This window comes from Rhinatrema bivittatum, chromosome 2, assembly GCF_901001135.1.
Source record: "Rhinatrema bivittatum chromosome 2, aRhiBiv1.1, whole genome shotgun sequence".
In the NCBI taxonomy this organism is placed as follows: Eukaryota; Metazoa; Chordata; class Amphibia; order Gymnophiona; family Rhinatrematidae; genus Rhinatrema; species Rhinatrema bivittatum.
In genome coordinates, this window is record NC_042616.1 from 340,236,856 (window position 1) to 340,259,349 (window position 22,494).

At 44.2% G+C, this 22,494-nt stretch overlaps 1 protein-coding gene across 1 annotated transcript in view; it reads right to left on the reverse strand.

Annotated features, from left to right (window-relative positions):
- The window catches only part of GALNT1 (polypeptide N-acetylgalactosaminyltransferase 1), a 487,294-nt gene that overhangs the window by 269,637 nt on the left and 195,163 nt on the right, over window positions 1-22,494 (reverse strand). Inside the window, 1 exon segment of the mRNA XM_029589850.1 lies at window positions 8,130-8,296. Coding sequence (XP_029445710.1) covers window positions 8,130-8,296 — 167 coding nt within the window.

The window sequence follows — 22,494 nt, forward strand, 5'->3', positions numbered from 1 at the left end:
TGGTGTAGAAATAAAGGGGGTAAAACCCTTTTTTTTTTTTATGCGACATGGTAAATCATGCCATTTTGAATGGTAAGATTTATGTGTAGAAGGTTTTTGAGACGCTACCAGTACCTGAGAACATTTATTTATTTATTTATTTATTTTTAATTTTTATATACCGAAGTTCTTGTTGGAATTACAAATCACTCCGGTTTACATAAAACGATGAACTGCCCAACAGCGGATGGGGGCTTTACATAGAACTGTAGAACATAAGGAACAATAAAACCGGATGTCAATTTAACATAGTAATAATAAATATAATATAATATGTACATACAATTTAACTATTTAACGTAGTAGAGATGACCTGTCAAATCTACCATATAGATACAATAAGAGTAATATAGTGAACTTATGGATTCAAAAATTGATCATCAGATCATTCAAAAAAAAAACATCAGTGAGTTCATGATATGAGACTGACCTGTGAGAAGGCGAATTGGTTACTGGTGTGATAGACTGAGAAGTATGGGAAAGCATACTGGTCTTGGCCAGGACGTAGGTCTGAGAACAGTGAACCCTGTCCCGGTGCAGCATAATAAGGGTGCTGTCTATGAGAGGCATTGAAAGAGACACATATAAGAGGCCTTTGTTGCAGCAAAGGCGTCCATGGGAACGCATTGGAGACATGTGTAGGGAGTAGAATCTGTCCGCCGTATGGTTTGATTCAGATGCAGAGGGCAAGTTCGGTTGACCTCAGCGCTAGAAGATTTTCCTCGCTACACATATAATCCGAGACCATCCAAGAGGATGGAAACTTATGTGGAGAAGGTCTGCTAGTGCGTTCAGTAAGTCTGTTAGATAAGTGGCCCGGGGATGCATGGAGTGAGCAAGGGCCAAGAGTAGAGCTGTGCAGCTTCCTAGCAGAGCAGCTAAGAGGTTGTGCGTGCTTGAGTGTTGGAAATACCACATTGTCACTATCCTGTCTGTCTGTATGCACAAAGGTTTTATGCATAGGCAGTATTGTAAGACATAAAGGAATAACTCATGGCTCAAAGCTCCAGGAAGTTGATGTGAAACTCTGCATGGAGCGGAACAGATGCATATTGGGGTGAGAAGATGTTAGTGCGAACTCTGTAACCCTGAGTAAATGCAAGCATGACAAGGACCAGTCTAGGTTTTGGTTCTATATCTGCAATATGGATAAGGGACGAAAGTGGTTGAACAGCTTAGGTCCACTGATAATTGAATTTCACTGAATCTTACTCAGAGCAAATTTTGGACCTATGAGCAAGTGCGTGGTGAAAAAATGCCATGGCCCAACAATGAAAGAATTGAGGGGCTGAGGTTATGTTGTATGCGCGCAGAGACATACAGGAATTTGTCAGAATGTCTGCGCAGTTCTGGACAGGAAGTTCGTTGTGACTGTGGTGTCCAGAAGTGTGCTATATGGGATTTATGGTAGTTAACAGCAATCCCAGGTAATAGATTTATAGTGAGTCATGAAGAAGATAGAGCTCCTTGCTTGGATTGACTGTTGCTATGCAGCTGTCCATGCAAGGAAAAGCATGAATGATGTTTTACTCCTTAGAGAAACAGCAGTCACTGCTAGTAATTTAATGAAATACACAAGTTGCCGAAGCTGGTGCAACCGGCAGAGCTTGGGATGGTAATATTGTTGACTCACCAGGAAGCACATAGAAAGATTAGAGGAGAGAGGCAACCTACTTACTGCGGTATGGAAGCATGGTGACGAGAGATACCATTTTACTTGCGCCTTCTGAAGAAAATTGATATTTCTGAGGTCCAGGATGGGCGGAGAGTAACTACTTTCTGTTACGCTTTGTAGCGTCCAGGGAACTGTACCCTGAACCTTGGTACAAAGTGGGGTGGCCGCTCTGATATCCGGCAAGTTGAGAGTCCAGGAGGTGTCCAACTGGCGGGGCTGATGTAATCTGGATATCATGTAATCTCCCACGGGAGTGTGAGCGGTAAAAGTCTTACCCGCATTTGTGTGCTGTACAAGAACGTCGAGACCTGTCGCCAGGTCTTGAGGTGGACTTGCAATTGAGACAGTGTTTGCTGAATCTTGTGATAAGCAGATCAGCGAATGCATCGGCATTTTGGTCCGTAATTAGGAACCAAAAATCAGAGAATTAATCAGTACAGAGTCCCGTTGCTGACAATGGGAGGATGTCCTGATGTAATCCCAAATGATTGGTAGAGAGGTTCTCTTGGTATTGTGTCCGACATAGCTGGCAATAGCGATATGTGACACTAATACGGTTCTTGGAAGACCAGACGACCTAGAACCTTTCAAACCATATGGCCCGATTTAGAGAACAGGTCTCAATGGGATTGTCGCTGAAGCGGGATTAGAGTAGAGTACTTACCATCCGTCATGGATCGCAGAAGGACAAGCCAGCGAAGATTGATGGCTCAGTGGATTTCAGGAGTAATCAAGGGATAGCCTGAAGGACGTAAACGTCCGACTCAACTCTGTAACCTGGTATGGTAGCGCAGGTACAGAGGAGACAGGCTGAGCGTGTCTGGCGCTACCACAGTAATTTGTGGAGGTTCAAAACCTCGCACCGGTGTTGGTGGGGAATGCCTCAGGTACAGGGGGAGCCATTATGACCCATGAAACCCGCCCTCTTTGCAGCTGCTCGATGTATCATGACGCCAGTGCAGAATTCCTCGGAACTCTGTCCGGTTATTCTGGAGCACTGATGACTGCCAGCACTGTGTAGAACAGTGGCGGTGGCAGTAGCAATATTGATTGGCCCGGGCATTCTCCAGCACAGAGTAGGATAGCACCGATGTGCTGGATAGTGTCGGTGGCAGACAGCGCCGAAGTGGATGCCCTCGCTGTCTTGGATGGCGAATGACGACGGACTGTCAGCATGCCTGCACTGCTCCTGGCACTATGTAGTGTCATAGGCTAATATGGGGCTTTAGTAAAGAACCCAAAGCATGGAGCACTGTGTTTAGGCGAGGGCATTGCATGTAGGTGATATGTCAGTATTGACGGTATCGATGGCGGCATGGAGCGGCCTCGAGGCTATCGTCAAAAATATATATGAAAAAATGTCGATGGCCCGGGCAGAGCAACAACAACAATGATGGAGGCACTGACTGCATTGGTATAGGTCTCGATGGAAACGATGTGGCATCGAAGGATCGAATAGACATCGATGGCATCGGGAAATTGATACCGGCATCGACAGAATCGATGGGCGCATTGATAGGAACAAAGAGGACACCGATGGAAACAACGTGGGCATCGACGGCATCGATGGATGGAGACGAGCGCAGACGGCATCGGTGGCATGGCCACGGGCATCGACCCGGGCATCGATATGGCATCGACCCAGGCGATGGCATCGATGGCACCGACAATGGCATCGATGGCATTGACGATGGTATCGATGGCATCGATGGAACTGATCCGGGCATTGACAGCATTGACCCAGGCATTGATGGCACAGACGACACCAAGGTGTGCATTGATGGCATCCGCCCGGGCATAGACGCCACCTATGGAAAAATCAGCGCCATGGATGAAAACATTGATGGCACTGAAAGAATCGATGCGGGGATCGATGGCATCAATGGACTGTGGGGGGAGGGGTGTCGAAAAAGGCAGAACAGCCTGGTAGGGGGTTCAGACGGTAGCGATGGGGGCATCAACTGCACAAAGGTACCGAGGTATGAATTCGACAGAGGCCCTGGCTGCAACGGTAACCATGGAAGCCCCTATCCCACTAGCGCTAATAACCAGGCAGAGGGTCACGGGAGGACACTCGCAGGCTATGTGGGGCTAACTGGGAAAACATAGGGAGAGGGAAGGCCGCAATTTAGATGGTAGGCTGGGGAAACCGTAGTGAGGTGACAGGAACCGACCACAAAACAGGGCATAGTACTCACCAAGCGTCGATTAAATGCACGCGAAGGGAGACTCGCACAGGGAAAAAGTGTTTGTGAAGTAAAAAGGTTTAAGTGTTTCTGTGCGGAAAAATTGTGAGAATTTCTCACAGAGCTCCTAACTGCTATGCTTACTGCTGAGCAGATAAAAGAAGACTGAGGGGAGACACCTGTGGTCACAGGGATAATTGCAGGCTGAGCATGCTCAGTGCACTCAGTGTGCCAGCGTCAGTCAAAGCTTTATAGAAACTTTGACAGAAAAGTTTTCCGTAGCAGGGCTCCGTCCACTGACGTCACCTATATGTGAGGACTACCATCTTGCTTGTCTTGTGAGAACAAAGTATCTCATGAGAGACTATTGAGGAAATTAAATAGTCATAGGCTGGGCAAATGCTCTCATGTGGACTGAAAACTGGTTAAAAGACAGAATAGAGCTAAATGGCAAATTTTAATGGAGAAAGGTGAAAAGAAGTACCGCAGGGATCTGTACTAGGACTGTTGCTTTTTAACATATTTATAAATGATGCTAGAAATGGGAACAAGTGAGGTGATCTAATTTGCTGATGACAGAAAATTATTCAAACCTGTTCAATCACAAAAGATTGTGAGAAATTGCAGGAGGACCTTGCGAGACTGGACAACCAAATGGCAGATGACATTTAATGTGGACAAGTGCATGTCGGGAAGAGCAACCCAAATTATAGCTATGCAAGATTCCATTTTGTGAGTCACTACCATGGAAAAGGATTTAGGTGCTATCATGGACAATATGTTGAAATCCTCTGCCCAGAAATTTCAGACCTATTAGCAAACATTTGTAACCTATCATTAAAATCATCCATTGTACCTGAAGACTGGAGGATAGCTAATGTAACCCCAATATTTAAAAAGGGCTCCAGGGGCGATCCGGAAAACTACAGACCGGTTAGCCTGACCTCAGTGCCAGGAAAAATAGTGGAAAGTGTTCTAAATATCAAAATCACAGAACATATAGAAAGACATGGTTTAATGGAACAAAGTCAGCATGGCTTTACCCAAGGCAAGTCTTGCCTCACAAATCTGCTTCACTTTTTTTGAAGGAGTTAATAAACATGTGGATAAAGGTGAACCAGTAGATGTAGTGTAATTGGATTTTCAGAAGTCGTTTGACAAAGTTCCTCATGAGAGGCTTCTAGGAAAAGTAAAAAATCATGGGATAGGTGGCGATGTCCTTTCGTGGATTACAAACTGGCTGAGGAGCCTTGAAAAATAAAAGGAATAAAAGGAACTAAATTAAGCAAATAAGCCAAGAATTCTAGGAAAGAAAACAGGCTGTGAAGAGAGAGCAATTGAGCATCCTTTTGCTTCAATGAAAGAAAACTGACTGAGGAGACTAGTATATGACCAATGCATTGGAACTCCTATGCATGCTCAGAAAGATTTTTCTTTCTGAACTCAGAGTTCATATTTATATTAGCATCATCAGATGATATCACCTACTTATTAGCTTAATTTCATCCTGCTTGTCCATGGAGAAAAAATGCTGACATCAAATCAAAAACTTAAAAGTTGCTTATTTGTAACGTGTTCTCCAAGGACAGAAGCATAAAAAGTCATGTGTGTGTGATGTTATCCAATGGCACCAACCTGGATCATCCTTCAGAGATTTCTGAAAACACCTGAAAAGGACTCTCTCAGTATGCACAGATTTCTCATACAACCACCAATCTTACTGAACCCCCTCAGCCCTATAATATAACTTAGAAAAATACAATTCCAAACAGGGAGGATATGCGAGACAAATTATTCTGCTGTCCTCAAGAAACACCTGTTCAGGTAAGCAACTTAGGGGCAAGTTTTTAGAAGCCCTACACGCGTAAATTCAGCTAGGGTTACACGCGCCGAGCCTATTTTGCATAGGCCCGGCGACGTGCGCAAGCCCTGGGACGAGTGTATGGCCCAGGGCTTTGTGAAAGGGCGGGGGTGGGGCAGAGCGGGACAGAGGCCTCCGGCACAGCGCCGTGCCAGGGGATATTGCGCCGGCACTTGGCTGGCGTGCGCAACCTACGCCTGCCCAGAGGCAGGCGCGACTTCCAAAGTAAAGGTGTGTGTGGGGGGGGGGGGGGGGGTTAGATAGGGCTGTGGGGCGGAAGGAAAGTTCCCTCCGAGGCCGCTCCGATTTCAGAACAGGGGAAAGCCATCGGGGCTCCCCTAGGGCTCGGCGCTCACAAGGTGCACAAGTGTGCACCCCCTTGCGCTCGCCGACCCTGGATTTTATAACATGCGCACGGCACAAATCTACGCCCGCGCATAGGTACTAAAATCTGGCCCTTAGCTTTCTTCATCAAGGATAAACTGAATCAATTTACTAAGAATCCTTAGCAAAGTGGTGTCTTCCAACAAAAATGGGAGAAAATACAGACAATAATGCCCACAGGCAGGAAATATATTTTTGGTGGGCAAAACCTTTTATGTTTTATACATTGACCGTATATATATATATATATATATATATATATATATATATATATATATATAATTTTTTATGAAAACCCAAAATAATAAAAATGGGGCACTTGGGAGGATAAGAACATAAGTTGGATGGAGCTGAATTTTACCCCTCAAAGAGATACTGGAGGAATAGCTTGATCAAACATATTGCCATGTTGGAAGTCAATGTCCCAACAATAAGAGATGTGAATGAGTGAACTGAATGCCATATTGCAGTTTTACAAATCTCCTCAAAGAAGGCTGGTCTTACATAAATCACTGATGCTGCCATTGCTCTAACATTACGAGTTTTGACATGCCTTTCCATGGCAAGAACTGCCTGGGCATAAAAAAATGGAGAGAACATTCAGTTACAAGGTATCCATTTTGCTGATGCAATCCCAGGCCAGTTCAGAAACAAACCGAAATTTTGGTGAACCTTCTATGGGCTTTGGTCTGTTCTAGGTTCAAGGTGACAGATGTCATGCAAATCAAACAGTTCAGGGTTTGTTAACCTCTATGAACATGTAGCCTGAGGGAAAATACACCTCCCCTCCCCCCTCCTTTCCCTCCCTCTCCCCCTCCCTGCACTCCCTCCTCCCTGTCCCCCCTCTACTCGTAACCAAATCATATTGTACATTTTGTATATAGGCTATAGGCCATTTCTCTATACCCACATTTAAGTATATTCAGCTGTTACAATGTTTCTTGTATTAATTGTTTAATTAATTATCTTGTTACAATGTAAAATAGGGCAGTTCTCGCCCTATTCAACCTGTTATCTGGAAACCGATGTGATATTTCGATCGAATGTCGGTATACAAAAGAAATAAATAAAATAAATAAAAATAGGATGATTGACTGTTTTAAGTTAGAAATAACACAATAACCAAAGAGATAAAGGCATAAAAATTTCATTATTAAGATTGTGGATTTACTTTTTAACAGTAAAGAATGGTTAAATTGGTTTGATCATGTTATTCATCTTTCTGAATTGCATTGGCTTCCAGTATTTTTCAAATCCAATTTAATATTGGATGTCTGACCTTTAAACCTTACTCTGAAATACCTGCCTATCGCTTCACACTTGTGACTCCTTACCAAGCCACACAAACCCTGCAGTCTTCCCAGCAAGCACTATTAGTGCTTCTCTCTATCTGGGAAATTTGTTTTGAGAGAACTAGAGAAATCTGTTTCTCATACTTGGTACCTTATCTTCAGAATTCTTTTCAGTCTATTTGTCTTATGAATAATTAATTAAAATTTTGAAAGACCCTTAAGGCCCACTTCTCCATAGCATGTAGTACCTAAATTGTTTTATTTATTAGTCTTTCCTGGATTATTTTATTTTGACGATTATGTATATATATATACTTTTTTTTTTTTAATTATGTTTTGCTTTTGTGCTGTTTTTAGCTTTTAAATCATTTTGTTTTACTTTGTTTTATTTTATGTTTGTTTTTGTATGAGTTTAATGGCTAGTTTTATGACTTTTTATTGTACATCGCTTTAATTTAGTTTTTGTAACATGATGTGATTAATCAAGCACCAAATAAATAAACAAACAAACATTTAGTTCCATGGCAGGATGCACTAAGGTCTAAAAACATTGCTAACCCTGCAATTCAGGTGCCCACCACACTGACAGCTTAAGGTTAGAGTCTAGGAAACCAAAAAATAAATATTTTAAATCTTTCAATGATGATGAAAAATGTATAGATACTGCATATTAATGGTGGAACACATCTTACCTCTTTCACTGGCATCATCTACAAGAATGATCTCTTCCAGTAGATGTCGTGGTGAACGGTTGATCACACTGTGAACTGTTCGTAAAAGTGTACTCCAGGCTTCATTGTGGAAGACTATCACCACACTGGTTGTGGGTAAGTTGTCTGGATATACTTTTGTTTTACACCTAGATATAAAAACAAAAACTGTTTTTGCATACAGTAGGATAATGTTAACAGTATAATTGCAAACCTTTTTAAATTTATCAGTAGAGCACAAAGAAGGAACAAACTAGCAACAGTAAAGTTCAAATAGGCAGAGCAAAGAGAAAATGGTAGCCTCATCTTCCTTCGATACCACTGGCGTAACATGCAAGAAATGACCACTTACCTGTTTATTAATCCTGAGAACAGTACCTAGTGTCTAGTATGGTCATCCTTGTATCTTGCTTCAACTACACTAAAGCATAAACCATGAAACAAATTTATTTACAATAGTTCTAAGGATGCTGATTAGAAATGTTCTCTCCTGTTTGAAAGTAAAGATCTAACACTACTTCTTTTCTAAAAGCATTGATAAGAAGGATAAGAAAACATTTTTCCTACAATCCTTTTGAAATCTGATAACATTTCCTTGGAACACAGAAAAATAAGGTTAATAACAAATACTCTACTTAATATTAGCATTTTGGAAATTAAGCATTCATGGGTAAGAGAAAATATTTTTATTTTTCTTCATAGCCAGTTTCCTAAATCTAGAAATTCTCAACACAATCCTCAGACACTCACTCCCACATCAATTAATCCAATCTAGTTTTCAGGATAACAATAATGAATATATATATTTTCATATCAACTTGGTCCCCAGACTCAATGTACGCTAATATATTTTGAGAGCAATTTTCAAACTGTTTGCATTACTACAGTCCCCAAGCACTGTTTACCTGATTTTGTATCAATTTTCAAAGTAAAAGTACATGTGTACTTCTGCTTTAAAATGTGTTGCAGGTACAAACCACCCATAGTTGGTAGTTTTTAAAATTAAGTGCAAATGTGGATACTTATTTTTAATGAAAATTAAAGTCCACAAATTTAAAAATGTAATCTGCACATTTTCCCAACTCAACCTATACGTCCCTGGGAATGCCTCCTCTAAATGCTGCTAAAAGTACAGGGAGATTCACTCGAAAGAGGCCCCAAATATTCTGTAATAACTCTCACTAAAACAAAGCAATGTGCTCCTCAGTATATGGAGCTTCGAACAAGACGGAATGCCCCCGCGTCGAAGCGATGAAGAAGGCGCCGGACATTGGCAAAGAGCATAGCAGAAATTGAGTCCTTTTTTGGCAACAGGGTAATTTCAAAGGGGCCTTGGCCACCACGGTCGCCGTATCTGACACCACCAGACTTCTTCCTTTGGGGTATACTCAAAGGAAACTATCGGAACAAGCCTCGAACTGTGGAAGATTTGAAGGAGAACATCCAACATGAAATTGCTGCTATTCTCCCCGACATGCTCGCAGACGCATTCAGGAACATGGAGTGCCGCACTGAAATGTGTCTGTCGGAAAATGGCGATCACTTCCAGCATCGCATGTAATGCAAAAGATTACACGTACAATTGCTTCATCCTAACGGACATTACAACAGAATATTTGGGGCCTCTTTCAAGTGAATCTCCTGTACATCTGTGGCAAAACAGTTAGCTACATTGAGGGAAGGCAATTTTCAGACAGAAAATTTATCCGGGTAAATCACTATTATCTATATACATGGCTGTGAAAATTGTCCTCTTTGGGCATGTTCATTGTGGATATTTTGAGAACCACACTGGTTTTGCAGAGGGGGCAGGAAGTAGATAACACAAAGACTAGGTTCAGAACCAATGCCTCAGTCCTTCCATGAATCTCCCAAATCTAGGATATTTGCTCACTGACTGGTACAAACCAATCAGGTTTTGAGGTTACTCATTATGATTATTCAAAGAAATCTGCAAACATCTGGTCTGGCTTATTTCAGCTGCCTTGACAAGACCACCATTTTACAAATCTTGTAGGATCATACTGTACAATCTCTATTATTGCCTTTTCCCCCACACCCAAAACAAAAGCCTGCAGGTATTTAATAATTCAAACAGATAATTTTCCACTGGTTTTTATTGAGGACAAAAAAAAGAATGTATGGTCCCAGGAAACACAACGGAAGCCAATCCAATATTGCAAAGTAGCAACCAGAAGTAGAAAATCGGAAAAAGCCAAAGATTCTTTATTATCAAAGTATGTAGAAAATAGTAAGCAGAGTTGCTTACTTGTAACAGGTGTTCTCCTAGGACAGCAGGATGTTAGTCCTCACATATGGGTGACATCATCAGGATGGAGCCCTATCACGGAACACTTTTGTCAAAGTTTCTAGAACTTTGACTGGCACCTACTGGGCATGCCCAGCATGGCACTAACCCTGCATCCAGCAGGGGTCCCCCTTCAGTCTCGTTTGTATCAAAAGTACGAGCAAAAAATAAAATAAACATAAGAGAACCCAACTCCGCGGGGTGGCGGGCGGGTTTCGTGAGGTCTAACATCCGCTATCCTGGGAGAACACCTGTTACAGGTAAACAACTCTGCTTTCTCCCAGGACAAGTAGGATGGTAGTCCTCACATATGGGTGAATAGTGAGCTACAGGATGCCCGAATAGCGTGAACCAAAGCACCCAACGACGAGCAACAGGCACAACAACAGGGGTGCTTTTGGGTATGAGGGCAGCCTGAATTTCACAGTGGGTCACAGGAAGGAAGTTGGGTTATTAAACTGGAAACAAATTACATAAGACAGCCTGGCCAAAGATGGAATCCTGCTTGCCAACCTTGTCGAGACAATAATGAGCTGCAAAAGTGTGGCAAGAGCTCCATGTGACAGCTCTACAGATGTCAGCAATAGGTACAGAACGGAGGTGTGCTATTGACGTTGCAATGACTCTGACTGAATGTGCTTTCATGCGGCCCTGAAGTGGAAGGCCTGCTTATTGATAGCAGAAGGTAATAGAGTCCGCCAGCCAAGTGGATAGGTTCTGCTTGCCCACCGGAACTCCCAGTTTGGTCTTGTCAAAGGAGATAAAAAGTTGGGTGGACTTCCTATGAGCTGCAGTGCGGTCCAAATAAAAAGCGAGCACACGTTTACAGACCAAGGAATGTAGGGTCTGCTCAACTGGGTGTGAGTGAGTTTTGGAAAAAATGTGGGTAGTATTATGGATAGATTGAAGTGGAAATCAGACACTACCTTTGGCAAAAATTTAGGGAGAGTGAGGAGTACCACACGATTGTGGAGAAATTTTGTATAAGGTGGGTATGTTACCAGCGCCTGTAGCTCACCAACTCTGCAAGCCGATGTCAAAGCAAGTAGAAAGAGCACTTTCCAAATGAGATGACGTAGCTCGCAGGAGTGCAGGGGCTCGAACGGAGGTCGCATGAGCCGTGCTAGCACAACATTCAGGTCCCATGCCGGAACCGGAGGACGCAGTGGAGGCTTCAGTTGTAGCAAGCCTCTCATAAAGTACCCTACAAGGGGTTGCGCCGAGATTGGGGCATCCCCTATACCTTTGTGGTAAGCGGCTACGGCGCTGACATGCACTTGTATGGAGGAAGTTTGTAGGCCAGACTCCGAGAGTTACCAGAGGTAGTCCAAGAACCTTGTTGTGGGGCAGGAAAAGGGGTCTATTTCTTTTGTCGTGCACCACAAGGAGAATCTTTTCCATTTGGAATGATAAGATTTCCTAGTAGAAGGCTTTCGTGAAGCTACGAGGACCTGGGACACGTTGTCAGAAGGGTTAAGGGATTGTAGTATCAACCTTTCAACATCCATGCTGACAGCGACAAGGAGTGGAGGTTCGGATGACGCAACAGTCCGTGAATTGGTTGCTGGTCTGAGAGGTCGCGTAGGATGGAAAACCAAACCTGCCGTAGCCAGTGAGGGGCTATGAGGATCATTGTGCCCCAGTCCTGACGCAACTTCACGAGAGTCTTGCTGATGAGAGGAAGTGAAGGGTAGACATATAGAAGACCCGCTGTCCATAAGTGGGCGAAGGCATCCCTTGGTGGTATCTTGCGGCTCTGGTGTAGAGAGTAGGATTTGTCTACTTTGTGGTTGTGGATTGTCACAAAGAGGTCTATGTGCAGGCGGCCCCACTGGTGGAAAATTTGGTTTGCTACGGTGGGATCTAGGGACCATTCGTGGGGATGAAAGGTCCAGCTCAGATTGTCCACCATCACATTGTCCACACCTGTGAGGTAGGTTGCTCTCAGCAGCATGGAATGGGAGAGCGCCCAGGCCCAGATCTGCGCCGCCTCCTGGCATAGCAGGTAAGAGCCTGTGCCCCCTTGCTTGTTGAGGTACCACATCGCTACCTGGTTGTCTGTATTAGGATTTCCTTGTTGGACAGGCAATCCTGAAAAGCAAATAGGGCATACTGTATCGCCCGGAGCTCCAGAGAATTTATCTGGTGCTTTGCTTCTGCTGTGGTCCAGGTTCCCTGGGTTTGCAGGCTGTTGACATGGGCTCCCCAACCCAAATTGGAGGCATCTGTGGTTAATGTAATCTGAGGAAACGGGGGTTGAAAACGTAGTCCTATTTGAAGGTTGGACTCCTGTATCCACCAAGCTAGTGAGAGTCAAAGCTGGTTGGTGACTTGGACAATGTGGATTAGATGTTGGTGTGATTGGGACCACTGGGACTTTAAAGTCCATTGGTTTACTCTCATGGCTAGTTGGGCCATTGGGGTAATGTGAACCATGGATACCATGTGACCTAGTAAGGTTAGCAGGTGACGAGCTGTGGTGGTTCAGCGAGTCTGTACTGCTTTGGCCAAGGTTGATAATGTGCGTGCTCGTTCCTTTGGGAGGAACGCTTTGGCTTGAATGGTGTTTAGATATGCTCCGATAAATGAGAGGGTGTGTGATGGAGTCAGATTTGACTTGGGATAGTTTATGAGAAACCCCAGGAATTGTAGCAGGCTGATGGTAAAATGGAGGGATTGAAGTACTACCTCCTTGGATGGACCTCCGAGTAGCCAATCTTCTAGATACAAATAGACGTGGATACCGTGTTGTCACAGGTAAGCTGCTATTACTGCCAGGCATTTGGTAAACACATGGGGTGCTGACGCTAGGCCGAATGGGAGCACTCGGTATTGGAAATGCCTGTGGCCAACTAAGAATCTGAGGTATTTTCGATGAGGAGGGGTTATGGCTATGTGGGCATATGCTTCCTGAAGATCTAGAGAGCAGAGCCAATCTCCCTGTTGTAGCAGAGGGAGCATAGTGCCCAAGGTTACCATTCTGAACTTTTCCTTGCGGAGATGTTTGTTTAGAGCACGAAGGTCCAGTATAGGACAAATGCCGCCTGACTTTTTTGGAATTAGAAAATAGTGAAAGTAGAACCCTATTCCTCATTGCAGTCAGGGAATCGGTTCCACGGCATTGGACTGCAAAAGGGTGGACAGTTCTGCCTCGAGAACTGTAGTATGATCGGTTAGACTCCACACCGGACATGGTGGACAGTCCGGTGGTAGCCTAAGGATGTTTAGATCGTAACTGTGGGCAACCACAGTAAGGACCCATTGGTTCATTGTGATTGTGTGCCATATGTTGGCAAAGTGGCACAGGCGGCCTCCCACAGGAAATTTTGTTGGAGGTGAGGATTGACTGCTGCTCTCTAGAAGGGAGTCAAAACACCACTGCAGGACTAGTCTGGGGAGCTTGTTGGACTTTTGGAGGCCTGTGCTGGCGAGGCTGACCTCTTTGAGAAGGTCTGGTTGGATGAGCCCGGGATGGAGGAGGGTAATACCTATGGGTTTTATAGGTTAGCCTCCTGGGTTCACGTCTAAGCGGCCTTTTGGTGTTGGACAAGAAGTCAGAGGGAACAGTAGATAGTTGGCGCAATGTCTCATGATGGTCTTTGAGTTGCACAACTGCTTCTTGAATTTTCTCTCCAAACAAATTGTCCCCTGTGCATGGAAAGTCTGCTAACCTGTCCTGGACTTCTTGACGTAAGTCTGAAGATTTCAGCCATGCCCAGCGTCTGGCACTTATACTTGCTGCTGACACTCTGGAGGCAGTCTCGAAGATATCATAGGCCGCTCTGACCTCGTGTTTTTCAGCATCAAGGCCTTTCTGGAGAATGGAATTCAATCCCTCTTGAAACTCCTCGGGCAGGGATTCTGAGAAATCCTGAACTTGCTTCCAGACGTTTCTAGAGTATTGTGTCATGTATAGTTGGTAGGCTGCTATACGTGCCATCAACATAGAACCCTGGAACACTCTGCGGCTGAAGGCGACCAAGGATTTCTGCTCTTTTCCAGGAGGGGCAGAAGAATGAGGTCAGGATCTCTTAGCCTTCTTCTGAGCGGATTCGACCACTACAGAGTGGTGAGGGAGCTGGCTCCTCTGAAATCCTGGAGCTGACTGAACAAGGTAGGTAGCGTCAGTTTTCCTGTTCACCGGTGGAACTGTACCTGGGTATTCCCAGGTATGGTGTAACAGGTCTAGCAGAACTTCGTGGACTGGAATTGCCATTACTTCCTTGGGGGCATCCACGAATTGCAGAACTTCCAGCATTCTATGCCTGGCATCCTCTTCAGTTTGCAGCCTAAAAGGGATGGTTTCAGACATTTCCTTTATAAAGCTGGCAAATGATAGGTCTTCTGGAGGGGAGCGGTGGCTTTCTTCTGGAGGTGATGGCTCTGATAAGATATTTATTTATTTATTTATTTATTTAACGTTTCTTTTATACCGATGACCGTTCGCACATCGCATCGGTTTACAGTGAACAAAAAACCATTGGGCGGAGCCCTTACAAATAACAGATAACATAGTAAACTAGGCAACATATAAATAATATTTGGGAGGAGCCCTTACAAGAAATACAAACATCAATGAGTAAATGCTATGGGGATATGCTATGGGATTGAACTATAACAGAAACTATATACAAGTTAGTGCACAGTACCAAATCAGCAGGCAAAAAGGCGTTCATACCAGGATATCAGAAAAACATCAGAAAAACATTTGTAGGGGGAAATTATGTGATAGGGGGTGAGATGGAGTAGGCTTGCTGGAAGAGCCAGGTTTTAAGTTTCTTTTTGAAGGCGGGGGTATGGGTCTCAATGCGAATATCATGTGGCAGTGAGTTCCATATAGTTGGGCCTGCAAGGGAAAAAGCTCTGTTCATGGTGGAGGAGAGTTTAAAAGGTTTGATGGATTGGGCATGGAGTGTTCCTTGGAGTGCTGGGCGGGTGGGTCTCTTGGAGGTACGGGGTAGGAGGGGGGGGTTAATCCAGTTGAGGTTGGAGTTTACTAGACTCTTGTGTATGATCGAGAGAGTTTTATAAATAATTTGTGACTGTATAGGGAGCCAGTGTGATTCAATAAGTGTGGGGGTGATATGATCACTTTTCTTTGTGTTTGACAAGATCCGAGCGGCGGCATTTTGTAGGAGTTGGAGAGGTCTAGTGTGTATTGCAGGAATGCCGAGTAAGAGCGCATTACAATAGTCAATCTTCGATAAAATAATAGCTTGGAGGACAGTGCGGAAGTCATTGAGATGTAGTAGGGGTCTGAGTTTCTTTATTGTTTGAAGTTTAAAGTAGCAGTCCTTTAAGATGGATTTGATGAATGGTTTGAATGAGAGGTGATTATCAATGATAACTCCTAGGTTGCGAGTGTGTGATGGGAAGTTGGTAGCAGGGTAGGCAGGAGGGATGTCTGGGAGCGATTGCTTATTGGATATGATTAAGAGCTCAGTTTTGTTTGAATTAAGAGCTAGATGCATGTCTTTTAGGAGTTGGTTGATAGAGGAAAGACAGGATTCCCAGCTGTGTAGAGCGGTTTGGATGGTGTCCGAAAAAGGGAAGATGATTTGTACATCATCGGCATAAATAAAATGTTTGATGTGGAGATTGGTAAGGAGCGTAGTGAGGGGAAGCATGTATATATTAAATAGGGTGGAAGAGAGAGAGGAACCCTGGGGAACACCTTGGGGGAGACTGATGGGATCAGATTCGTTATTACCCATAGTGACAGTGAAAGTACGATTTTGAAGATATGATTGAATCCAATCGATGGCCTTGCCAGTGATCCCAATATTTCTAAGTATGTTGAGTAGGACATCGTGATTAACAGTGTCAAACGCCGCTGATATGTCAAGTAATGCAATAAGATAGGATGACCCTGAGTCGGTTCCTTTGATCAGGGTATCGTATAAGGAGAGGAGAAGTGTTTCAGTACTTAAGTGCTTCCTGAAACCATATTGGGTAGGAGGGAGGATGTTATTCTGTTCAAGGTGATCGGAAAGACGTGAGTTCACTAGCTTTTCAAGAACTTTTGCTAGGAGGGGTAAGTTGGACACTGGTCTGTAATTAGAGAGGATGGTGGGGTCAAGGTTGGATTTTTTGAGTAGGGGTTTCACTAAGGCTTGTTTCAGAAAGTCCGGAACAATGCCATGCTCCAGGGAACAGTTAAGGATATTCGAGAGTGGTTTGGCGATCACATTGTGAATAGAAAGTAGGAGTTTAGAAGGGATCGTTTCGGCAGGATGTGTGGAAGGCTTCATTTTCTTAAGTATGTTCTCTACTTCCAGGGAGGATGAGGACTCAAATGAGGAAAGGGAGCTAGGAGAGTTAACTATGGGAAGAGAGATATTGAAGTTGTTGTGCGAGAACTGTGCTGTGATGGAAGATACTTTGTTTTTAAAAAATTGCGCTAATTCATTGCAGCGATTTGTGGAGGATATAGTCAATTGTTGCGTGTGTATGGGAGAAGTCAGGTTAGCAACCATGGTAAACAGGGCCTTGGGGTTGTATTGTAGACCATTTATTTTATTGGCGTAGTATTCCCGTTTGGAAAGATGGATAGAGTTTCTATAATCATGCATGCGTTGATAGTAGAGGGTTTTGGTTGCGGGGGATTGGTGTTTACGCCATGACCTTTCCGTGGCTCTGAGTTGGATTTTGAGATTTCTGAGGAAAGGAGTGTACCATGGTTTCTTATTTTTTCTATATGGGTTGAAAGTTTTTGTTATCAGGGGGCAGTGCTCATTGGCAATATTGCGTGTGCAGTTAACCCAGGAGGAGAATGCATTATCTGTAGATGATAGATCAATTTGTTTGTCTAAGTCTGAGCAAGCTGATGTGATGGTTTCTATATCACAGGTTTTGCGAAATTTGAGGGAAATAGGCTGCTGAGGTGTGGACAATGAGCTTTGGGGGAGTGATAGCTTGGTCTCGATCAAGGAATGATCAGACCAGGGTACTGTTGTACATAGTGGGGGACTGTTCACGCTGAAGGGGGAGTTAATAAAAATCAAGTCAAGGGTGTGGCCAGCCTTGTGTGTGGGGGAGTTTACTATCTGTTGGAAGCCCATAGCTTCAATTGATGCCAGGAAAGCTTCACAGGCAGGTGTTTGAGGTGATGTATCGACGTGTAAATTGAAATCTCCTAGGAGTATTGTGGGTAGGTCTGGTGATAGTGAGTTTGCAAAGAATTCAATAAGGGGTGATGGATCTTTCTCTAGTAGCCCAGGGGGTGTGTATACAAGACAGAGTTGAAGTAATTTAGATTTGAAGAAGCCAATTTCGTATTGAGGAGGGATGTCACATTTATGGGGCAAGAGTTGGAGGTCCTTTTTTACAGCCAGGAGTAAGCCGCCTCCTCTCTTCTTCTTCCTTGGGATTGAGAAAATATCATATATATCTACGGGTAACTGGTTGATGAGGGGAGTGTCATATTGTCTGAACCAGGTTTCAGTGATCGCGCATATTTCAGGATTAGAATCAGCGAGAATGTCTTGTAGCAGATGGGTTTTCTTTTGAAGGGATTGTGCATTAAAAAGGATGATAGAAATGAGAGCTAGGCTGATAGCTTGAGTGTGAGTGATGGTGCGTATAGGTATGAGTCTTCTGTTTTTGTGAGGGGTTGTGTGGTGTATGGATGGATGCGTGGATAAGGGGGGGCTATAAGGGTGGATTACTGTTTGGTATGTTATGGCAACATGTCCAATGAAAGGAGGCATTGTGGCACAATGGCGTAAGCCTAGTCGTGGGGATAGGGGAGTACAGTGATGAGAGCAAATACAGAACAAACAATCGGGGTACAACACAGATTATAAATAAGGTAAGAGTACCGATATGAAATCAAAGACAACAATAAGGCACCATGAAAATGCAGAATACAAATCAATCTAGGTCAGCAGAATACAAATCAATCTAGGTTAGCAGAGCCAATCTAGATTAGCAGAGCCAGTCTTGTGAATTTAAATATAAGATTGTTATCCTAACTCTTGTGTGGGGGGGGGGGGGGAAGGGAGAGGTTCGGAGGGATGAGGTGGGGTCCAATTTAGCTAAGCGGTTAGGTATAAGCTACACGGCTATATCCTTCAATATATCTTTTATTCAGACAGCTTGGAAACCTCACTAGTAATCCTGTTTTAGCCAACTTTCGTTTGGGCTGGACATCTGGGAGATAGGCTGAGAGTTCCGGCACTGATGCAATGCAAACACGATGTCAGTTGCAAACGGGTTGACGCCGCCTGTACGCAGTCATATAACCTCCTGGACTGCCTGATGGGGCTGCTCGAAGGGGCGCTCAAAGGGGCGAGCCCCTTTGTCGCGCTCCTTCGGCGCGCGACGCACGGCGCGCGACGCCGGATCTGCTGTAACTTTAAAGGGCCTCTGTGCCCTTTCCGATTGGCTTCCGATATCTTCAGAATCCTGAGAGTCAGAGGAATCATCACCCCAGGGATCGTATGGTTGGTCTCCTCCACCCTGCAATCCTTCCGATGGAGGCAAAATCCCTAATCCAGCCGGATCAGGAGGTGGCACCGATGGAATCGGTGGAGGCGGCACAGAGGCTGGTGGAGGCACTGATGGTACCAGTGTTTTTGATGGTCGTTGGGGTTGAAATATACTCAATGGCCCCAGAATCGGGTCTGGCATCGACGGATCACGCTCTTCATCGTCCGATGACAGAGGAATCGGGGTCGATGCCAGTGGTGGAATCAATGGTCTCTGAGGCATTGCCGGTCCGAAAGGTGCAGGCACCGATGGAAGTGCGCCGATAAGGGTGTCTAGCCTTTCGAGGAGTGGAGCCCACATTGTAGGCACCAGGTCAGGCCTCGGCATGGAAGTCAGTTCCGGTGGCGATTGAAATCCTCGAAGTGCTTGGAGGACTGCCTCTTGGACCATCCGGTCCAATTCCTCCCAGAAGGCTAGTGCTGGTAACACAGCTGCTGGGGTTGGAGGCTCCATGGGCGTTGCCGGAGGGTCCACAGGAATTTGTGGAGTCTTGGCTCCTGGCACCGTTGCAGGTGGGGAACGCCTCGGTATCCCGGGTCCAGAAGAGGATGGGGGCTCCTCTCCCCAAGACTTCTTGGTTGGTGGTTCCAACGATGTTGATGGTTTGTCAGTGCCCACTCCAGAAGAAGAATCTTGTCGGTGTCTATGACTGTGCTTTTCTCAGTGCTCGGTCTGGTCCTTCGGCGCAGAGGATGATGATGTGGAGGCCTTTGAGCGTGACGATGCCGGTGATGGCTGTTCCCCGGCGTCCCGATGCTGAGACGTCGATGGAGATGAAGTCGATGACAAAGACGGCTTCTGACTCAGTGCACTCTTGGCCGTCGTAGACGGGGATATGAGCGTTTAGATTTGAAAAGGGGTTCCATTTTTTTTCTAAGCGGGCCCGGCGGCCTTTTGGTGTCATTTGGGCGCAACTGGTGCACAGTTGGACGTCGTGGGAAGGTCCCAAACATAAGACGCAGACATCACGAGGGTCCGTAATGGACATAGTCCTCGGACACTTGAGGCACTTCCGAAAACCGGTCGCCATTTTTCGAAAAAATAAGTGCGGTGCGCGGTCAGTGGACATCGGGCACCGATGAGAGCATCGTCGGGAACCATCCACAAAGAACAAGGTAAAAACATACCGGCGATAGCAGAGGTCGACGGTCAATGGGGGACCACGGGATGGGGAAAAAGTTTTGAAATTTTTAAGAAAGTTCAGTGAGGAAAAAGGTTGTGAGAAATTCTGGCAGAGCTCCTGAGAACCGCGCTGCAACTGCTGCGTGGAAAGAAAAAGAGACTGAAGGGGGACCCCTGCTGGATGCAGGGTTAATGCCATGCTGGGCATGCTCAGTGTGCCAGTCAAAGTTCTAGAAACTTTGACAAAAGTGTTCCGTGATAGGGCTCCATCCTGATGATGTCACCCATATGTAAGGACTACCATCCTGCTTGTCCTGGGAGAAAGACCAGACTCTGGCCGAGTTTTGCTCTTGTGACCGAGCTGCTTCAGGGGCTACTATAATTATAAAACATATATATTAAACATTTAAAAACATAAAAAGGTACTTACATGTTACAAAAACAAATCATGAAAATAATAATTAAGTATAAATTATAAAACAAATATAGATACAAAGCGATGACACAAAATTGAAATCAACAGAAATACACACATGTGAAGGTGCATTAGCATTTGAATTGTGTAGAACAGTGGGTGAAATCTGGTTTTGTGAAGGTGAAAGACTCTATATATTGCACAAATGTATACCTGTTATGATCAAGCACGATTTCTCAAGAGTGTCTCTGATCACATTAAGTTCTCTTTTTCCACGGACCGGAAATGTAACTATGAGCTCCACAATGCAACTCTTTTACCTTTAATAAAAAATGAATATCATATACCATAAAAAATGGAAGACCATTTTAGAAAACTCTAACGACTGTGACTTCAGTAAAGGAAGGACCTGTGACCTGCTCAATGTTATGTAGCCAGGAGTTTGTTGCATTATTCTCAATGGAGTAACAGCTTGCGCTCTAAGAATTTGTTTAAACAATTTTTAATGGATTGGGGATGGCAATACAACATTTTCTAACAACAGTTTAATTTATTTATTTATTTATTTGGGCATTTTAATAACTAGCAGGAACTGATAATATTGCAAAGCACTTTAATTAGCTACTATTAGCACATGAAAATTAATTAATATGAATTCTACCTCTGTAAATATTACTGGCACCGTTGACAACGTTTCCATTTCTATTACTTGCAACAATACAACGACAAACATTGGAACATTGTCTGTGGTTAAGAAAAAGAGAACTTAATGTGATCAAAGAGACACTCGTGAGAAAGCATGCTTGATCATCACAGGTATACATTTCTGCAATATATAGCAATTGGTTGGTGGAACGAATCGCTTTCTGCAATAAGCAAGCAGGCCATACACTACAAGGCCATGTGACAGCACACTCCGTACAGGGCATGTGTCTGTAGCCCACTTCCGTGCAGTTCCAATTGCTGAAATCTGCAAGGCTGCGAAATGGAGTTCCCCCCACACGTTCACTGCCCACTACCGTCTGGACAAGGATGGTCGACAGGATAGCGTCTTCGGCCAGTCTGTCTTCCTAACCTGTTCCAAGTGTGAGAACCCAACTCTCCCTGCCTAGGGCCCCTTCTGTGGATCAGGCTGCCCCCTTGTTGCCAACAGCGCCCCTGTTGTTGTGCTTGTTGCAAGTTATTGGGTGTCTGTTGGCCCAGTGTATTCCGGGGACAGCCTACACCTTGGTATTCACCCATTTGTAAGGAATACCATCCTGCTTGTCCTGGGAGAAAGCAGAGTTGCTTACCTGTAACAGGTGTTCTCCCACGACAGCAGAATGTTAGAACTCAGGAAACCTGCCCACCACCCCGCGGAGATGGGTTTGTCTGCGGTTTATTTTATTTTTTTCGCTCGTCCTGTACTCCATTAAATCTGATTCTAGCTAAGTTATTAGTTCCCAAATGAACTATATTATTAACATCAGAGTTTCTTTATTCCACTCTGGTAAAGAATCTAGTTTGCACTTCTGCTAGCTTGGTACACGTAACCAAAAAAAAAAAAAAACGGGGAGGAATTTTCTTTTAGAAAAAAAAAATTTCACCTATATTGGGTATAAACCAGTACTATTGCATTGTATTACCATACACTGGGACATGAATGTTTCAACATAGCTGACTTTGACTCTGATACTTTTTAATCTAATCAAAAACTTTAATATATTAGAGTAAACATACATAAGGAGACAATGTTCTTTTGTCCTGCCTACAGTATGCAGGTGAAAAGCATGAATATGGAGGTTAGCCAAGGTCAAATTCAGTCAGCAGTGGCAAAAACACAGCATGAACATTATCAATTTCCATGCAAAGTTAATTTTAAAAAATGCTATTGGCTTTGTGCAGCAATGGAGAAATTACTTACCTGATAATTTCGTTTTCCTTAGTGTAGACAGATGGACTCAGGCCCAATGGGTATTGTGCTCTCCTGATAGCAGATGGGAGACTGAGTCAGATTTCAAAGCTGACGTCAG